This window comes from Hyposmocoma kahamanoa, unplaced genomic scaffold, assembly GCF_003589595.1.
Source record: "Hyposmocoma kahamanoa isolate Upper Pololo Valley unplaced genomic scaffold, ASM358959v1 93, whole genome shotgun sequence".
Taxonomy (NCBI): domain Eukaryota; kingdom Metazoa; phylum Arthropoda; class Insecta; order Lepidoptera; family Cosmopterigidae; genus Hyposmocoma; species Hyposmocoma kahamanoa.
The window spans coordinates 8,734,356-8,755,017 of record NW_020654810.1 but is presented as its reverse complement, the minus strand read 5'-3'; the positions used below and the strand labels follow the sequence as shown (position 1 = coordinate 8,755,017).

At 36.4% G+C, this 20,662-nt stretch overlaps 1 protein-coding gene across 3 annotated transcripts in view; it reads right to left on the bottom strand.

Annotated features, from left to right (window-relative positions):
- Nucleotides 1–18,810, bottom strand: part of LOC113237049 (nipped-B-like protein) — a 28,473-nt gene extending 9,663 nt beyond the window's left edge. The window contains exons 1-19 of one of the 3 annotated variants that reach the window (XM_026473295.1): nt 18,772–18,810; nt 18,301–18,413; nt 16,944–17,112; nt 15,711–16,297; nt 15,427–15,635; nt 15,107–15,341; nt 14,514–14,675; nt 12,472–12,659; nt 11,587–11,830; nt 10,541–10,788; nt 9,811–10,053; nt 5,920–6,138; nt 4,755–5,687; nt 4,349–4,669; nt 4,132–4,270; nt 3,842–3,966; nt 2,549–2,783; nt 1,900–2,054; nt 169–433 (exon numbers count right to left, since the gene is read on the bottom strand). In XM_026473295.1, the coding sequence (XP_026329080.1) occupies nt 169–433; nt 1,900–2,054; nt 2,549–2,783; nt 3,842–3,966; nt 4,132–4,270; nt 4,349–4,669; nt 4,755–5,687; nt 5,920–6,138; nt 9,811–10,053; nt 10,541–10,788; nt 11,587–11,830; nt 12,472–12,659; nt 14,514–14,675; nt 15,107–15,341; nt 15,427–15,635; nt 15,711–16,297; nt 16,944–17,112; nt 18,301–18,367 (4,744 nt within the window). In that variant the 5' untranslated portion in view covers nt 18,368–18,413; nt 18,772–18,810. Of the gene's footprint in view, nt 1–168; nt 434–1,899; nt 2,055–2,548; nt 2,784–3,841; nt 3,967–4,131; nt 4,271–4,348; nt 4,670–4,754; nt 5,688–5,919; nt 6,139–9,810; nt 10,054–10,540; nt 10,789–11,586; nt 11,831–12,471; nt 12,660–14,513; nt 14,676–15,106; nt 15,342–15,426; nt 15,636–15,710; nt 16,298–16,943; nt 17,113–18,300 lie in introns of all 3 variants that reach the window. The other 2 variants (XM_026473294.1, XM_026473296.1) reach the window with 2 other exon arrangements.
- Between the last annotated feature and the right edge of the window lie 1,852 nt (nt 18,811–20,662).

Below are 20,662 nucleotides of genomic sequence, written 5' to 3'. Positions count from 1 at the left end.
TATAAGATTGTTTTAATTTATTTTTATGGTACCAACTAATGGGGATGAACAAGTCGTGCGCTGGTGTAAGTGTAAATGAATTGCATTATTTGACACTTTTGCGAAATGAACTGTAAATATATATAAAAAATAAACTATAAAAATATTTAATATTCATTTGGTACTCACATTCCTTATCCTGTCTAATCATTCTTTGTTCCTCTTCTTGCAAGTACATTTCAATGTTCCGCAAAACATCTACTTTCATCTCAACAGGTGCCAGTTCTGACGTCAGTAGTTGGTGGTAGAACTCTTTTAACTCTGGCCGTAGCATGAACTCGTAATGCCGCACGCATACAGAGCCGAGAGCTTTAAGTGTGTTGGACACAAAGTCTTCGTCTTCCAGGCCAACGAAGAACATAAGGGAGTTGTACACTTGTTCCTTTATGTCACTCTGTAAGATTGTTTATAAGTTTTAATGATGTCCGTAAAATATGCCAAGTTTATATAAAAAACCATAGTCTCAAAAACATAATTTCGTGAATTTCAATGATAATTTTGTTTTATAACGTCTTTAGCGTTGACTTAAGTGATGCTGTTCCAATTCACAAAAAATACGAATTTAATTTTTTTATACCAATCGCGTAGGTATTGGACAGAATCTATGCATGTGTATTTCAAGCGTACATTACTGTTACTTATCTATAGTTTGTACCTATAAACATTTCAATAGCAGCTTTTTCCTTTTATCCCCTAAAATGTATAATAAAAAACATTTGCCTTTTTACATTCTAAAAAAGGCAAATTTTAACTTATCCTTCTTTCATTTTAACTATTTTCACAACAGAAGCGTATCCACCTTTCCGCCTTTTTATTTACATCTATTACACTTTCTGTCGGAGTACGCTTGCGTTCGATCGAGATTCGAAAAAATTCAGGTTTCAATTTTGATGTTGTTTTGTTAATTCTTTTTATTAATTTAATTTGTAATTTTTTTGCTAGATATAACAAATTACATTATAACAAAAGACAATACAAAATACAAATTTAGGTTTGGAGACTGGAATCGGTTTCTGAAAGTGACTGTTCTGCTTAATATTTATATTATTACGTTTTTTATTATGTTTCGAAAAAATAAAGGTAAAGTATGTAATTCATAATATGTTTCATTACCACAAAGTATTAAAAGTTTACAACCCCCGAGGTCGGATATACAAGGTGATTTCTACCACTATACGCTAACGATAACACTTTAGAGTATCGTTTTCACAAATAAAGCGCACAGTGGTAGGAAGGGGTGAATTACCGCTATTGACATGCTAAAAGATACCAATGTCAACGTGCACTAAACCTAAGTACGTCTTAAACCGATGCTTAATTTGATCTCTTAACACAAAGTTTTTGTTTACGCACACACTCTTAGCCCCGCACTAGGGAAACCCTGGATCGCGGGTGCCATGGACACAACAAAACAAAACCACAAATTACACCCAAACCTACGGGAGAAATAAATGTAGGCCATACAAATATTATACGAACACTATAATAATACGAATCCGGGACCTCTGCGTGATAGTCCAGCATGGTAACCGTTCGGCCACGAAGGCAGTTTCAGGGTCGTATTCCAGAACTCTACTCAATACTAAAGTCAGGATTTGAGTATTGCAGTAAGCACTGAAAATCATACTCAAGTCCTTTTGCCATTAGGGTCGTATTTCCAGTGCTTGAAATCATACTCAAGTCTGCTCAAATCCTGACTTGAGCATCGAGTAGAGTTCTAGAATACGACCCTAAGAGTGTATTAAGAGCTTCTTTTGCATTGCAAGCATTGGTTTAAGACATACTTAAGTTTAGTGCAAGTGGACATTATTGTAGCCCAGGTAACTTAGAACACTTAACTATCTAGTTATGATAACTCACCGGCAACCCTTCTATGACTTGAGGGTCAGTGAAGTCGAAGTAGCGCAGCAATAGTCCTACAATAAATAGCGCGCGCCGGAAATGCGGCCGCGTGTGCGCCGTCCGCGTCACATCCGGGTTGCGTTGCCAACTGTGCTTCCATTGGAGTAGGACGCCTAGCGAGTAGGAATTTATTCTTACAGATTACACTCCATACAACGACCACTGGACGTTTCGAAAATTTCTACCGTCTTTTTAACACGTCATATGGGAAATGGTAAAAATCGGTTGCTAAACAAAGAACAGACTTCCTCACGTAAACCCCTCACAAATAGAAGTCAAGCAAAAGGTACTAAAAGTACGATAAGGTACGCTCTTCTTGAACTGCCTTTTTTATCCAAATTTCCCACAGATGAATAAGAACAATGAAACGACGACGGCACAATGAAAAAATAGCTATGACACACATTATATCCGTCGGTGTTTCGTAGAAAAGTGTTCCAGGTTTTCGCAACTGTTTTAAAATATGTATGTCATGCTTTGAATTCTATTTTAAAACATAATTAAAATGAAAACTGAACTCACTGCACTCACTCAAATAACAAAATTCGACAAAAAAGACAACGTATAGTAGGCGGTTTTCTAGTAACAATCTACCTAGTTTACTTACCATGATACTTGTTAAACACATCCCTGATAAGTTTGTAGTTGTGCGTAAGAGTGTTCACAATGGCGGCAAGGCAGGCGATGCACGAAGCGATTACTAGTTGTCCCCGTTGTAATATCAATTTCACTGCATCCTCTTCAAGTTGAGCTAGAAACACTTCACTAGGGTGCTCCATAAGGGGTACAACTAACTCAAGTGTGGCCGCCACCGTTGACATTATTTGTTGTTCATACTGGTTCTGGAAATAAATTAACTAGTTAAAATGTGCCAGACTATCACACTGTTCTCATAAGTTAAGCATTTGCATTTTGGTAGGTAACTTTCAAGATATTGGCACCTAAAGTTTTATTGTCACCTGAAAAATTCAATATAATAAAACTGACACTATATTAGATTTAAAAAAACCAATTTAGAGGTTGCGGACCTTGTCTCGCTGATCCCAGTAGCGCTAGCACGACAGAGCGCGACTTGCGAGAGAGCGACATAAAACGCGAGATACTGTTATTCTATTCTAGAAGGCTACTTTTCCGAACATCAGCCGACAGATACTAAAGAGAGAGTTCCTCAAGGTTCCTTACTGTCTGCAAAACTCTTTCGGCTGTATATCAATGATATGTTAATTCCAAGTACCTATGCGTATGCTGATGATAGCACAGTTGTAGCTAGGTACTTGACCAATGCAAGGGTCAGTGGAGAGGAAATTCAGTCTTGTCGAGAGTCTATGGTTAGCTGTTTGAATTTGACACTCAAGGCAGTCTCAGATTTGGGCGATGCCAATCTTGTCAAATTTAATGCTGCCAAAACGCAGGCGTGTGTATTATCTACAAAACGGAGTCCCATTGAGGTGACTCCGACTTTTCATGATATATCCATACCGATAGCTGACCGTCTCCAGTTACTTGGAATGGACCTGTCGTCCAATTTTAATTTTGGCAGGTACATCGAATCTATGGCCAAAAAATGCAGCCAGGAAGCATAGAATACCCTGGCCAGAACCAATTTCAGAAAAGTTTCCCAAATTGGTCCTACCGGGAATCGAATTCGAGACTCATCCAGCGCCTACAGTATAAATTGTCGGGCTACCGAGGTTGTCGTAAGAGTAAACACTGATATAAAATGTAAGCATTTAAAAAAATTTTTTTTTTAGCTCGTACGACTAATGATAACAATCCTCTATTAAAGTCAGATTAACTTTTGACTTGGCGGAGATTATCCGCCTCATACCCGTAATACAGATTCGTTTACGTTTAAAGGAAACGAAGATACACAAATAAACATGACAAGTTTATCACTCACCTGGCATTTCAAACTGAGGTATGGTTGCAACGTTAACGCGTGGTTAACGAGCAGCTGCGGCCTGATTTTCGCAAATAAATGCAGCGTGGACAGACACGCTAAAATGCGTTGTGACGATCCAGAACCTGGAAAAAAACTCACATAAATATTTTCTGCTCCAGCTATGCTATAGTAACATTATGCAGTGCTGACAAAGCGAGGTGCAGTTATGCCGCCCTTATCTCGCTTCTACACCCAGTCGTTACCTCGTCTTTGTCTTATAACAATTAATATACATTAGGATATTTTACCTTCAGCACTGCTTTCTTCCAACTGCAGCAAATTTTCAATAAGGCAATCCACTATTTGCTGGCACGCTACTAAAAGCGATTTAGGCGGCTGATATATAATTTTTGTAGAGTCGTCCTTGTCCTCCTTTGGTTTAAATAACTAAAAGAAAATGTAAAATTTACGTCTTTTTTCTATTATGTGAACCATTAAATACAAGAAAGAATAGTAAACACTCACGCTCATAAGTAGCTGCTGGAACCATTCCAGCCCTATATCTCTGGACGATATGACGACGTCTGTGATGTTGAGGACCTTCCTCGTGAGCGGGTCTGCGGCGGCTGCGGTCATGTCAAGCATGCCTGGCCGTGTCGAGTTTGGACAAGGACTGAACCACATGTTTTGGAATACTTCCATCACCAGTTTTCTAATACCCTCCTCATCATTCACCCGCCGAATCATCTTCACACAAATCTCAGGGATTTTGGGGAACTCGGGGCATTCTATACAAATGTCTTTGAGGATTTTTATCACACGCTTTCTCACCGATACACCAGTGTCCTGTGAAAGAAATGATGTAAAACATTTATGTGAATAATTTACTATTTGCTTGGAGGTATTCAAATGAATGTAAAGGAGAACACACCAATATTCTATTCGAGAGCATTCCGTAATACTTGTCGATGAGTTCGGGCCGACTGAGCACGAACTTCCCGACCAAATCGACGGCAGCCTCCCGCACTGCGGTCGACTGGTCTAGAAACGATCGATTCACACCAATCTGCATATCAGGTCTCGCCAACACTGAAGGATCCGCCTCCACGATCATAGCGAGACACTTCATCGCCTTAGTGCGAATCGCTATCGTATTTTCACATAATATCACCAATATTTTCCGCAGATATTTATCGAAACTCTGCGAGAACGACCTCTTAGAGGCCAAATATTGCGAGATCAACTCTGCTCCACTGTAGTCTATATAAGATTGCATAACTTGTACTTGGGTCCCACCCTGATACCTAAACGGTCGAATTTTGTCTAAAAGGAAATGTTTCCGCCGTTGAATGATCTTGAACTTCTCGGCTGAGACAATAGCGCTCGTGGCATGCTTTTTATCAGATTTGGATTCTTTGATGCCGCTATCGCTGTCGTCATCAGCGTCAGACTCTTCTTCGCTGGTGTCATCTTTATGCCGTTTCTTGGATTTATTTTTCTTTTTAGTCGGCGATGAGCTCTTTGGTTGAACTACCATGTCTCTGTACCACTGTGTAATGTAGAAATGCCGCGAACAGTTCCACGCCTGGTCTTTTTGACCGTTTATAGCCAGGTAGTCTAAGAGTACTCGTTGTAGGAATTCAGTTCTTTCTTCGTCCTCATCAAGACCGGAGGTAAGGCCTTGTGCTTGGTTTCCATCTTTCTCCTCTTCGGCGCGGATGTCCCGTACGACGGCGTCCATGGTGGACAACTTTGCACGCGAGTGGACACTGTCCCGCCGCAGCCTCGCTGCAACCAGACCCAAATATTCCAACGACGCCACCCGTACTGACATCTCCATTGATTTGTCGGACATGTACTTCACCTGGTAGGGACAAAAACCTTTATTATAGTACATAAACAGGTGTGTCAATAAGCGATGAAAGCTGCTGGATGTGTCTAACATTCTAACCATCCTAACGTCGTGATAAGTGCGAATTCTTGTTTTTAGTAGTTGTAGTAGTTCACATAATGTCTTGACCTACAGGCACAGCAACAACAGTGTATTTATAGATGGGGTTTGTCATTTGAGTTCAAAGTAACGATAAGCCACTTACTAGCATAGTCCCAAGTAAGCTCAACAGCAGTTCGGTGGCAGGCCACTCGGGCTTATTGACAGTGGTCAGAAGATCATGCACGAAGTTCTCGAACAGGGGCCGGAAGTCAACCTCTTCGTTGCGACTGCGACACTTGTTCAGGAACGACGTGAGGAATGTTCCACCCACGCTGATCGCTGCCTCGTATTTTGATATTATCATGAGATCTTTGTCCATGTGCTGTAAAAAAAAAATAGATACGGCGTTACTTTGCTGAAATCAAGTTTAATAATGATCTCACTACAAAATACTAAAAAAACCAACCTCAAAAATTCATGGACTTACATCTGTTTACCAAGTTTTATGGAAACCGGTTACCGGGAAGTGCGCGAAACCGCATTCATCCTTTAGTTTCCTACATTGGAGGTGGAATATTTCCTTCAAACTTAAATGGTACCACTAATGAGGTACCCTCTTTCCAACAAAAAAAGGAATAATGAAAATCGGTTCTCATATAAGTATCGCGTGACATATAAAAAAAAACACAGTAGAATTGAGAACCTCCACTTGTTTTTGAAGTCGGTTAAAAATGGAAGTAAATTATTTTGCTACTCCGCCAACCTAGTCAAATCGGGTTAAAAGGCTGGGCTTGCGTATATTTGAATATTTTTTTCATGGAGTTAATTTTCCCACCAAAAGAAATTTATTCTTGAGCTGAGAGTCGAACAATCGACAACTCCTGAGGAAGCTTCGTAGAGGCGAAACACGTGTCGGGTATATTTTTGGTGGTGGAGTTTGTCACTGTAGTCGCGCATGTGTTGTTTATTTTATTAATTTTATATGGCGGGAGGTTGGAAACAAATTGTTTACATTAAAATAACGTCACCAGACCATCACACCAATTCCTTGTGACTTAATACTAAGTTCCCTGCACTACGAGTGCCAGGGTAACGATATGAATTTCAGGGGCACTACCCAGAACACGTCTTGTCTGGACAAGAAACAATTCAGAAGAAATATTTTTCCTATACTTCGTTCCAATCTATTTTAGAAGAAAAGTAAATAAACAGATCGCTGGTCCGGCCATAGACGGTTTAGTGATGGCCAAATTGTACTGCCAACTACAAATCGATGAATTAATTGAATGAATCGATTTGTTTAATTGAATCAGTTGGAATAACAGTTCGTTTTACGATTTCGCTGCTGATCACTATCAAAAAATATGTGATTCGATACTGAGTGATGATATTTCATACATAGAATTAGAAAAATATTATTGTAAGGGGAAGAATTCTGGAACAAAAGCATAGAAAGAAGCAGAGCAACCAAACACATGCAAGAATCAGTGATGAATGGCTGGTAAACGAATAAACAAAATGGTGGACTTAGCGTCGGTCGGGACTCCCCATTTTAAAATGAAAGAATTACTACAAGTAAAGATTATATACAATAGTTAGCTTTGTTTTAAAAACTCCAAAATATGTGCGAAAGTTTAATTTATCAAATTCTTAAATCGCGGTTGTTGTCGATTCCAAATAAGAAATAATCAATTGACTTGCAAATAGTGTGTTTGTGGTGTCTCTTGCCGCAATGGCTGATAAGTGTTTGATTGGGCGAGGGATCGAGTTGAGTAAAACATTCGTTATTTCAATTGAAACATTGCTGTTGGAGTTTGATTCTAAACCTCCTTTAATACTTTACACTTAAATACTCCTTCAACTGTGTTCAGCGGTGGGCTCAGGTTTACCCGGGTTCTAATGGGGTTTTTACCCGTAGTGCCTGGTTTTAATTCATTTCGGCCCAAAATTGTCGACGGAGTCGACGAATACGGTACTTGTATTATATTCCATACTTATATTTCATCCATAAATGTCGATGTAAAAAATCTTTTTTAGACGAGAAAGCAACTCTCCACAATACCCATCTTGCAATTCTGTGGATTTTGTCCACTAAGGATGTATATTTGCACGATTCGATTTTTATGAAGATCGACTCTAGTGCACATGATCTAACGATTTTTTGTATCGATTTATTTCAACGCTATATTCTAGCGAATCGATTCATCAGATCGAATCAAAAATAAATATTTTATATCATATAATTCAAACAAAACTCGTTTTACAACAAATATTTAGTTATTTAAATTTTTATTGAATTGATATTCAATTATTTTATGTGAAATAACATTATTGTATTAATAATCATAACAAACTAGTAGAGTAATTTCACAAAAAATAATTGAATATCAATTCAATAAAAATTTAAAATACAGTGAATAGCGACATCTCTCACCAGGGCCGGTAGCTATTTTAAGGTATCTAACTGGGTGATAAAACTTTCATAGATTTCTCATAAATGGCGTTACGACTAAAAAGTCGTTGAAAAACAAAATACAAAGACACGACAACCAACACATAGAAAAATTCGTGAGGTCCGCTGGTTCGTTCCGTGGCTTTTTTCTAGTTTTAGTTGGTATAGCGTCTGGCACGATATGCTAGAAGACGTCGGTTTGAATCCGGCCGGATCGAAGGAATTTTTTCTGAATGTTTGATCTTTGTATTAATAACCATAACAAATATTTAGTTGTTTAACCGTATTGAAACCCGGCGGCGTGAACAAAGCGCCAAGTAAAAACCCGGGCGCTTGTCCATCTCTGATTGTGACTAAAATTTACGAATTACTATTCGTCTACAAAAATTTGCATTGAATGAACCAAATGATTTTTCCCAAACAGCACTGAGCAACCACAGACTGGTCATATTACTGGACATATTATTGGCTATATTTAAAAACAACCTCACTCTTTTGACTAAAATTTTTCAAATACGATTTAAAGACGTTATTAAATGAATATTGTTGAAAAAAGTGGTGAGATATCAAGTGGAAATTTTTAAAATTATGTGCGTGAAAGAGTTACTTATTCCATTTATTAAGTGATTGCTTTGGAATTTTAACCTAACCGGTTTTATACTTTCTTGTACAATGGTTATACAACAGATTATACATTGGTTTTACCAAGAATACAACCCGGAATTATTAAGCACTCAGAGTTCTGACCGCATTCTGAACTTCGAAAGTTTTATCGTAATCAGATGAATAATAACGGAATATATACGCAACAAACAACTATTTTCAAATATTTTTGAGGCTATCTACAACAATGTTTTAAAATAATTATTTGACTTTTATGATTAAATTGTTCATCCAAATGTGAAAATATAATGATAGAAAATTAAAAACACCTAAAAGTAAAGTGTCATGTAATATTTGGAAGTACAACACTTGTAAATATTTAATAAGTATTGTGTTGTGTATTGATAAATAATAATGATTGTTAATAAATGATTCCGTTATAATAATAATCACATTTTTTATTTTTCCGTTTTGTGACAACCATTGAATATCTGCGTACGACAGCGCAAGTACGTACGTACACAGGCGGCGGTCTCGCCGAACTTTAACAACGAAGATACTGTAATACTGTGACACAAGTATGATTGACAGAGATGACGCTCTATAAAACCAAAAATTAGCCAATTGGTTGTTTCTTTATTTTTCTACTACTATATAGTTATGATTTCTATCTTGACATTACATCTATATTTATATTTATAATAAGATGATGGTAAGCTACATGCCTGTCCATAAAAGTTAAATCGCAAAAATCTGAGGGGCACTGCCACTGCGCTCGTCACCCTGAGGCATAAGTTGACAAGTCCCATGTGCCTGTAATTTCACCAGCACCCGCACCCATCAAAACCGGAACACAATAATGCAGACATTACTGCTTGGCGGCAGAAATAGGTAAGGTGGCAGTAATTCCCTGGACGAACTCTTTCACAGGGAGCTCTACTATTAGTAAATAATATATAATCATAATTAGAATGTTTTATAACTATTATTACAACTTACTTTTTTATTGTCACTTTCTCCTTGTTCCTTATCTTTAGCCTTATCCTGAGTCTTGCAAAGTGTCTCAGGCAGGGTGACAACACACTGCACGAGTTGCAACACTAGTGCTGTCAACATCTGGATGTGCTGGTCCGAGTTGAGTTGGAACGATCGCAGATTGTGTTTCGAGCTTGGAATGCGCGCTATGGAGGCTAGAATGTCTTCTAGCAGGAGACGCCGGTGTTGCTCGTATTTTGTGAATATCTGTAAATAATGTTATTAATTAGACCTAGCATCTAAGAGGTATAGGTACCGCCCTGCATTTTAAGGGTTGAATGGTAATGAGAATGCAACAATCAAGAACAACTATCGTGTCGTCCATTAATGTAAATGTTAAGATTCGTAAGATACATACAACTCTATCATGTGAAACGTAAAAAGACTTTCGGCTCTTTCAACTGTTATCAAGGGAAAGAAATTTACGCAGTTTTAAATAGAAATACCTTATTTTGTTAAGTAAAATTATAATGACTACATAGAATTCTTCCGTATCTAATATATAAAGTTAAAATTACAAAAAACAGATAAATCCTTTTTGCAGCTTTTTCTTAAAATACTGTTTATGATATTAGAGTTTTGGTTTGACACGGTAGAACTTTCATAAGCATGCAACTCTATACAAAGTAACCATTTATACTTAGAATAGTAATATTATCGAATCAGTGTTAATTTGAAAATATTGTATACAAACTGTTGTAACAAGCTTCAACGCAGACAACTGTAGCTCGCTGACGTTTTCTACAAAGAAAGGGGACACTCCAACCGTCGAGGCATGGAGCACGGTGGTATCTGTTAAGTGATGAGCGGCTAGCAACTCGGCGAGTAATGTAACACATTCATGCGCGTGAGTGTATAGTTCTCGAACAGCGCGCGTTGAGCCGCCGCCGTACCGCCGTGAGACGTTGCCGGCGCCGCCGCCGCGCCGCTTGCGACCGTCCACTGTGGAGGAATAGTCATATGCAAAGTGAAACAAGATTTTGTAATTGTGTAGTTATTATGACTTTTTACGGGATGACAACTGCAAATGTAATTTGAAGGCAATGTCGTACGCAAACATACATACAAATAAATATTAATTATATATACTTGTAATGTATTGTAATTCGATTGGGCTGGGCGGCATTTAGGAAGCTTAGTCACATCTTCAGGTCGTCAACCCCACAAAGCCTAAAAACTAAGGCATTTATACCAGTGCGTTCTACCAGTTATGTCCTACGCAGCCGAGACGTGAACATTAACAACAGGCCTCGTCCACAAATTTAAGGTCGCTCAGCGTACGATGGAGCGAGCTTTGCTTGGGGTTTCTCTAATGGACCGAATCCCTAACGAGGTCATACATCAGAGAACTAAAGTGTGCGACTTAGCCCGCAAAATCAGTAAGCTTAAGTGGCAGTGGGTCGGGCATGTCTGCAGGAGGGTTGATCGGCGATGGAGCAGACTTGTTCTGGAATGGCGACCACATCAAGGAAAACGTAGTGTGGGACGCCCTGCGGCAACATGGACGGACGACCTGAGCAAGGTGGCCGGCAGTGACTGGATGCGGGCGGCACAAGACCGGGACAGTTGACGTGCTCTAGAGGAGGCTTATGTCCAGCAGTGGAGGCGTGTAAGTTGATGATGATACTTGTATAAAGATATAATTAACCTAATATTCCAATAAGAGAGGTAAATAATAAGTTTGCTATAAACACTAATCATACAATAGAAATTAAACTTCAAAGAGAACTGACTACTTACCTTTGCCTTTCTTTTTAGAAGTGGTCTGAATGCTATATACGGGATCGTAGACACAGTAAATAGTGTTATTGAGTTGGAATTTTATGAACATAACGATCCTATCTATCACGTCCTCTAGGAACACCCGTTTGGGCATGCTCGGTGACGTCATTATGTACAGGGCCGTTAAGCAAGCATCAGACGCACACATAACTCGCTCGAGCGCTGATTCGATCCATATTTGTCGCATTTCTTCACTGTCCTCCTGTAAAATTAGTTGTGTTATATAATTACGTTTCATTTTTTACAATACAAAGGGCAAGAAAATTGCATTACAAGTACAATGTTAAGTAAATTGCATTATTTAAGCCACAACATATGAACACAAAATTCTAAGTAGAACCATGTAAAAGTTTATTAGATTTCGACGATCTCGGTGATTCTACGGTTTACACTGTGGGCGCTCGATGAGGAGGTCCCGGGTTTGATTCCCAATAGGACCAATTTATGTTAATAAATTAACTTTTATAAAATGTTTATGCTATAATTAAAAGAACTAAATCAGATTAAGTATTATAGACGTGAAAATTGTTATTGTAGATACTTAAACCATTGTAAATTAATTAGAAATGGACAAATTTATGATGTAAACTGCCTTTTTTTTTTAAACAAACAAATGTTTTGGGCTCTTTACTATCACAGCTGATTAACCTGTAAAGAGCTTGTAACGTTGATTTGTTTGAAATTACAAATACACGCGGTTAGATCCGAAAAAACAATGTCATTTACAATATGTGCCAATCGTGAAAAGATGAAGTGATAAAGGGATAGGGTAGCTCGAGAAGGTAAGAAAATGCTAGCTTATACATAGAAAAAGACAAGTAGTCTCTACAAAAGTGTACTCACAGGGTCTCCAACCAAAGACATCTTTTCCGCAGCCCTTATGTTTTTCTCCAGCAAGTTTAATAGCCGAACTAATCTGTCGGAAGGGATAGATCCCATAGCACCCAGGTTCTTCAGCTTTGCCGCTTCGGAACATAGTTCTTGAAGCTGATAACGTGGTAGGAGTAATTCTTCTGGTATATCTGTGCCCTCTAAAAGATTAAATAGATGTATAAGCTGTAACACCATGAGGCTACAATCAGACGAAAAGTGTTTGTCATCTGGATCGGATGAGAAGGACCACATGCAAGTGATGTTGACCATGTTACCCAACGCATCCGCAATTCATGTTTAAGCATATTGTTGGGGGGAGAGCTGCAGACATTCAAACAATATTTGTGCTACAAAAAAGAGATGTACATGCAATTTATAAATTAGGATGCCATGACACTTTAAGGGAATGGTTTAAAGATTCAAACGTTTTGACTCAGTTGTTTTATATTTGAAAATATATCGTATGTTCGTAAAAATGTAGCATCATTTCCGAAAAACAGTGACAGGCATAACCTTAATCTTAGAAACAAAAATAAACTTGCGACTCTATGCTTAGACTTAATATACATTTTAAAATGTACAAAATTTATCAGAAAAAAGTTATAAGAAAAGCTTATTATAAAATCAATTATTACAGGGATGATACGAATGCACGGTATACTTCCACCTATGAAATATTTGTGAATGACACAAAAAAAAATATTCTCAGTTGAAATTGACCTGTTAAGGAGTAGTGGTTTTTGAATTGATATAAATAACGATTTCAAGTGTAATTTGAGTACATACAAAATAAAGATATTTGTTTTCATTTGTTAGCTGGCGTGTAAACTAATATCAATTTGTTATTTCCACTAAGCGCCATGGAAATGTAAAAAATAACGAAGAAACACAGATCTATGACATTCCATTTTGATGACTAAATCATTAAATGTAATCATTATTAAGGGTCATTATTTGCCGGCTTCACACACAATTACATAGACAAACCTATTTCGGCTACACAAATTTCGTGAAACAAGACTATTAAACTTTAAATAAATAAATTTTTTCCCATTCACTTTGATACTGCCCGAGACAGTAATTCTCTTGTATTTATTGCTCTTTTTTGTATTGTTTATTAGTTATTGTATTTTAAGTTTACATTCATCTTTACATTGTTTTTGCAAATATAATTAGTTGTGCAATTAGATAAGATCTTCACCAAATTAATTTATAGCATGTAACATTGTAGTAACTTTAAATGAACAATACATTTAAAAAATCACATCAGGAGCTCTTAGATAGCTAGTGGAGCAGATGTTTTTAAATCTATCGCTTAAATGCGTTAAGTACTCTGTGAGCTTAACTGCACCCTTGTGTAAGGCAGTGACTGTTCTATGATAAATGCAGTCATTGTCTAGAATACAACTAAAATACTACTTTAGTTGCTAACTGTATACAATACTATACAAAATGCTTTATTTCTCTCTGAAAGGTATAAGTAGTTACATTTCATGTATAATAACAAGTTCCTTACTGAGAGCTGAAGTCTGTACTAGGTTGGGGACCTGTGTTACAGATCACCAGGCTCACTCCCTTTAAGTGTATAAAGAACTTAATATTATTTTAAAAAATATGATCATATTACAAAATAAAGCGTAGCATATAACAAGAAAACAATGTGTGTTCGTGTGTAAGTGCGTACGCAAGTGTGTGTAAGTTGTATAAAATCAAACATAGCCACACTTAAATAAAATTTAAAAAAAAATCCCTGATTCTTATACTAAGTGACAATAATCAGCTAAGAATAATCGCGAATCAATCAGCCTTCAATAAAAAAAAACTACTGAGATCAGTCTATCTGTTTGCGAACTGCGATGCCATAGACGCACAAAGATGGCTTCAATCTTATATCTCGTGTTTTTGCGTTAAGAGGTTAAGAAACAATAGAAGAGGAGATAGACTTTGGTGGTACCTGCCTTCAAAAGTGAACAAAATAATGTGTTTAATTTTTAATAGTATTGTTTGCTTACCCATTTCATCAGTAATAATGACATCATCCTCAATAGTTTCAAAGACGGATTCAATCAACTTGTTAAATTTCTGATAAGTGTTGGTCTCCATAAGTTCATCTACCGACAACATTTCTAGAACAGGTACTAATCTTCGTTCGACCTTCCTGAGTTTCGGTCGTACTGAAATGAATGCCCAATTGTTAAAGATATGTTCAGATTCAGTGTAAATTAATAATTAATCACATGAAAAAAAGGCGCGAAAAAAAGAACTTATTTTTAAATATATATTTATCAGTCTTAACTTGTAAGATAAATGACTGTTATTTTAATATTAAATTAAAATATTAACATTTGAATACATCGAAACTAACTTACACAGTAATGTAATGCAAAATTGCACAAGATTAAATTAAAACAAATGAAAATCAAAATTACAAAACACTCTTTCATAAATAGCATTTTTTAAAAAAAGAATAGCACAACTGTAATGTTTTCGAAATGTAAAAAATTTACAAAAATTAAAAAGAAAAGGCATAGATTACCAAGAAGATCGAATTTACTTCTTTCGCTATTAAAAATTAGATGGCAAAAAAACAGTAGCAAATGAATACCTATAGCAGCTTCGGCTTCTTCCTTTTTACTGGCTTCCTCGTGTTTTCGTTTAACCGCTTCCCAGTTCTTTTCTCTAGCGATGTCTATAGCTTCTCTCTCCTTATCGACAGGTGGCACTAAGACACTCGACTTGGGTTTCAGAGGTATGTTATCATCAGAGTCTGATTCTACTGTACTATTTTTCCTTGATCTCTCATCACCAGAAGAAAACTCATGTTTCTTGAGTATCCCTTCCTGCAATAGATAGAATAAACTCATTAGATTGTTATGGAAAAACAACACATTGAATAAAAAAATATATGTATAAAGTTTATTGTACCCTTACAGAAAGGCGTCCAATTTTGACAACAGGAAATCTGCTATTAACGGAATTTGCGCCTTTCGCAGGATCCTTGTCAGTGGTATTTTGGGGTTGCGTTGGCGCATACGGTGCGCCCATTGACGGTTGAGGCACTTGTGGCTCTTGGCGCAGCGGCGACGGCGCCACACTAGCTTGCGCAGGCGATTGGCCAGTCATCACATTGCCATCTGTAATGTTAAATGTACATATAATATTACAATCCAAATTTGCATAAAGTTGTATTTTTCTGATGACAAACATACCTTGAAAACTTTTATCCTGAGATTGCATCATTAGCCTTTGCTGGTCAGTCACGTTTCTTGGCGACATTGACAATGGATCTTTCTCCTCAGCAATATTTGTATCAAAACTCCTGTCCTGAATTAGGCTATTGTAGAAACCACCATTTTGTGGGGTAGACGTGTTTGATATTGGACTGGTGTACACATTGGAAGAGTTACCACGGTTCCAGACTGGTGATACATTGTTCTGAGCAGTAATGTTTACTTGGCTGCCTGGCCTGGCTTGCGAAGGGGGAGAAGCCATATTCACGTGAGGAGAGGACTGGCAAGGCGGCGCCAGGAGCTGTTGATTCAAAATGGCGGAGTGCACTGCTGTACCATGTGAAGAAGGATTGGAGTGGACATTACTGTGTGATGCATAGTTGTAAGAAGCAGAAGGTGACAATCCATTAAACTTTGAGGTATTCACATGGTTACCCCAGTGATTTCTCTGGCTTTGATTTTCAAACACAGTTGGGTTGACACGTAAGATAGCTTTTAATAATTCTGGAGTTTGTTGTTCAGGGGCAGGACTGATTGCATTTGGTATGCTTTCATCCTTGAGGTCTCTGAAATTAACAAGAGTATAAAAAGATGTCTTTAAGTATAATACCATTCACAATCATTGCCCAAAAAGTGTTAAATTATTTCTATAGAATTTAAAAAATTCTTGAACTTTCGAGTATCATTTTGTTGAAATTAATTGTGTTAATTGACTGCCCTGTGCCTGAACGGATACCATGCTGGGCTGTCACGCAAAGGTCCTGGGTTCAATTCACAGGCCAGGAGAAACATTTGCATAGCCTATATTTATTTCTCTTGTGAGTTTGGGTGTAATTTGTGGTTCTCTATGTGTGTGTTCAAGGCACCCGCAATACAGGGTCTTCCTAGGGCAGGGCTATGAGTGTGTGCGTTATTTAACTTTATTTAAATTAATTACTCAATGTGTCAAAAAATCATTTCTTATTTACTAGTACCCTTGCCAACCCATGGGAAGTACGGCCAGGATAATATTGATGAAACACATGCAGAGATCCCCCATAGAAATATTCCAAATAGTGAAGTGGCCACACATGTGATCAAAAATATTGTAAAAATTGACATTTAATGTAAAAAGAAGAAAACAACCAAACAACCTTTTTCTCCAATTATAAATCATGTATGTTCTCTAAAAATAAATAATAAACATATATGTAATATTAAACAGATTCTTACATATGTTGGACAGATGTTTGCATAAGAGACTGCAGCAATAATGAAACCAAGTTGTCATCTTGAGTAGCAAGTAAGATGGCGGCCTCTTCAGCGACTCGTGGGTGGAAGAGTTGTGATTTATTGTTAAGGGTAGATGGTAGAGGTGTTGGAAGTGGTAACACTGGTAATACTGAAACAATAAGGTTTTGTGCATGAAAACATTATGTTCAAAATAAGTTAGTGGGATGTTGATTATTATGTCAGTATGACATAATGTATCAATAACAATATTGTTGAGAATTTTTTTTATTTTTATAAAATGTTTTATATATTTTTTTTAATGCAGAATGAAAACACAGCTGCATATTAGACACACCGTGTGGCTTTAGGACATTACAGAATCAAAATTGTGAAGGAAACAGTGTGGCAATGGGTTAACCAAGGACTCACATTCTTTTTTGAGGTACAGAACTACTGCGCAGTCAAAGTGATTAGTTGATTTCATCTACATATTATGGATGAAAGATAAAAAATGAATCTATACATTAGTTACGAAAAATTATGGGTAATTCAAGGAACCAGTAGTTTCTTAACTTCAAAACGAATATCCTTGATTTCTAATGACCACTTGCATGCCAAGTCAAATTTGTAACAGTTATAGGTGGCTATATAATGTAAATAGGTGGTAATATAAACAACCTCAAGAGAAAGTCATAGTTTTTTAAGGTACTGTATTGTGGTGTGCAATAAGTGTGTAAGTACCTTTCAATAAAGGTTTTAAAAACATAACCTCAAATTCTAACAAAATTTTCAGTTTTTATAAGTTTCATATCAGATATATAGAACAATAATATTAAAATGCCAGTAATTAATTATGTTTGACCATAAATTATGATTATGGAGTAATCTTATATCATTTAATTTATCAGTTTCATGTATAAAAACAGGCAATACTTTATACACTTATTTTCAAATAATCAAGCTATTACATTTGAATGTCTATAGTGTTATATTACATGCAATGCAACTTTAAGTGTTCTACTTACTTTACGCATTTAATGGGATAACAATGCACTATATTAAAACCATAATCTAGTGAATTATCAAATGTTATAAGTCAGCATCAATTTAAAATAAAATTGCTCTATTAACACTGATTACTTCCTTATAATGCTATATAAATTGGAAACATTTACATTTTACAATTAAACTACTTATACATAATTATTGTATTGCAATGTAATTGCAAATAAAAGGTTTAATATGTGAAGAAAGCATTGTGCAGTAGAATTTTGAATACAAAGCACCTTCTAAGCAGTGCTTACTGATCATATCATTTGGGTTATACAAATTAGTATGCTATGGTAGTAACACTTACAGTCAGTCAAACTGGCTACTCCTGCTAAAGTGGTGATAGGGACACTAGGAATGTCCCTTTCGTTCATTTTGATTGTTGTTCTATCAATACGGTATTACTTTTTTCCAGGTCCGCTAGAAGTTAAAAAGAAAGTCTTCACTGTTGTACTGTGACTGTGACACACTGCAATGGATGTTTGCGTAGCCGCCGATTCCATTATCGTTTAGCTTCTCACATATGTACCACAGCACATAAATTCCAGTGTTAATCTCCCGACGATGTATCATAAGATGCACATTGCACAAATATATAAGTAATAACAAATCGAAAGATTGTTGTGAAAATGGGGCAGCCGTCAATTTGATGCTTTGTTGTGCGTTGTGCATCAAAACGAAGGTCAGCGCATCAGAGCGACACTCCCAGCCAAGTGAAGGAAATGTATTTTAGAGCACTGCAGTTGTTGTCCACATAGAATTGTCGTTAAATACTCACTGAAACATTATGAAACTATTTTACTAAATTATTCAGGGCAAATCAAACATAATCCCACATCGTAATCAAGAAATTTGTGGATTTTAGTATTGGTGTTGCCAGTTAGTTTTACTATGCAATATGCTGAAAATGCTTACTTGTCTATGGCCAGATGCTTCCCTCGTAAAATATATGCCATTCACATTTTCACATAATTATCCAAAAAAATTCAAACAGTTGTTTAAGAAAAATATTTGAAAAATTATTGCAGCAAAAATATAGATACGCATATTGCCGAAGTACAGTCAAGAGCACATCAATCTTGACACTTTGTATGTACTTTGGACTGTTTTTAACATAAGCGGCATAGAGTTGGATTTAAGGCTTAAGTGTCAAGCTTGATGTGCTCTTGACCCTGTACGTCAAGAGCACGTCAAGATTGACACTTTGGACCGTTCTTATCGAAAGCGGCATAGAGTTGGATTTAAATCTTAAGTGTCAAGCTTGATGCGTTCTTGACCCTGTACCGTGTTTTTTTTTTCGTGAGAACAGTTTGTATGGGTAACTGTTTTTTTTAAATGATTTTTGGGTGTTACTAACGTGAAATAACAGAAAAGAAATTGTAACCATTTTATGGATTTTTTTTTTGGAACTATGCTTGCATTTTAGGAAAGCGACAAAGCTGAACGAATATTGTTTTAAGTTCCTGTTAAATTGAAGTTCATAAATATTTAGTATTATTATTATTTTTTGAGATTTAATTTTTTTTATAATTTCTAAGTACAAAAATTTAAGAACTTTGAGGTAAGTTTTCTCCAAAACAATACAAAATTGGCACACGAGAGTTTTTCCTGCAGGACAAAATCCTGCATTAGGAATATTAAAACACATCACGTACTAAGCTCAAGGTGAAGAAAAAAAGGAATTAAGCTTCAAGAAATGTCAGAAGGTATTTTGAAATACGACTACTAGACTAAAGGATCGTTTTCTACTCAATGCTCAAGTCAGGATTTGAGCAGACTTGAGTATGATTTCAAGCATTGGAAATACGACCCTAATGGCATGGACTTGAGTATGATTTCTAGTGCCTTGAATCATACTCAAGTCCTGACTTGAGCATTGAGAACTCCCGTTCTAGAATACGAACCTGAGGTTTAGTTTACAATCTCTCGTAATAAAGTTTAGTCTTCAACTCTATGATGAAAAACATGATTTTTTCAAAATGGTGTCCATGACCCAACACTAGATACGTTCTTTTTTTATAATTATTTAGTTTCAAAGTTCCATTTTATTCTGGATTCTTTGTAGATAATTTTCCATGGTATTTCTGAGTCAACGCTAGGCAGAAACATAATGTCTATATTAAAAAAAATCTGGCCTAAAAATAATTTTATATCACAAACTAATATGAGGTACTACGTTTTTTATATGTACAACCCTTCATTATCTAAGGTACAGCCCTAGAGCCTAGAGTACGATGAACCATGCCCTGGTAACTTAAGAACAAAAATTTTTTTTCAAGATGCACGCCATCTATCCCGTACGCGGGGAACTATTTTTATCAGTGATACCACTTTCTCGCGTTATACATTTTAGTACATTACATAAATTGTCAATTATGCTATTTTTCTTAGATAATTTAATAATATAACTTAACATAACTTCTGGTTGATCTGTAGGAACCAGAAGTTATGCTTAAAACGGCAATAATTCATTTATAAATAATTTATTTTATTTTTATGTTTGATAATTTTGGAATGATAGGGTTATTATCTGTTAGCAAATTATGGCAACACATACTAAACGTCACAAGAAAATTTTCTGCCGTTGTGTTTGTATACTCGTGCGCAATTTTCTCGTAATTTTGGTGTTTTATTGATATTTACGTTGAGTTGAGCTTCAGTTCCTCCGT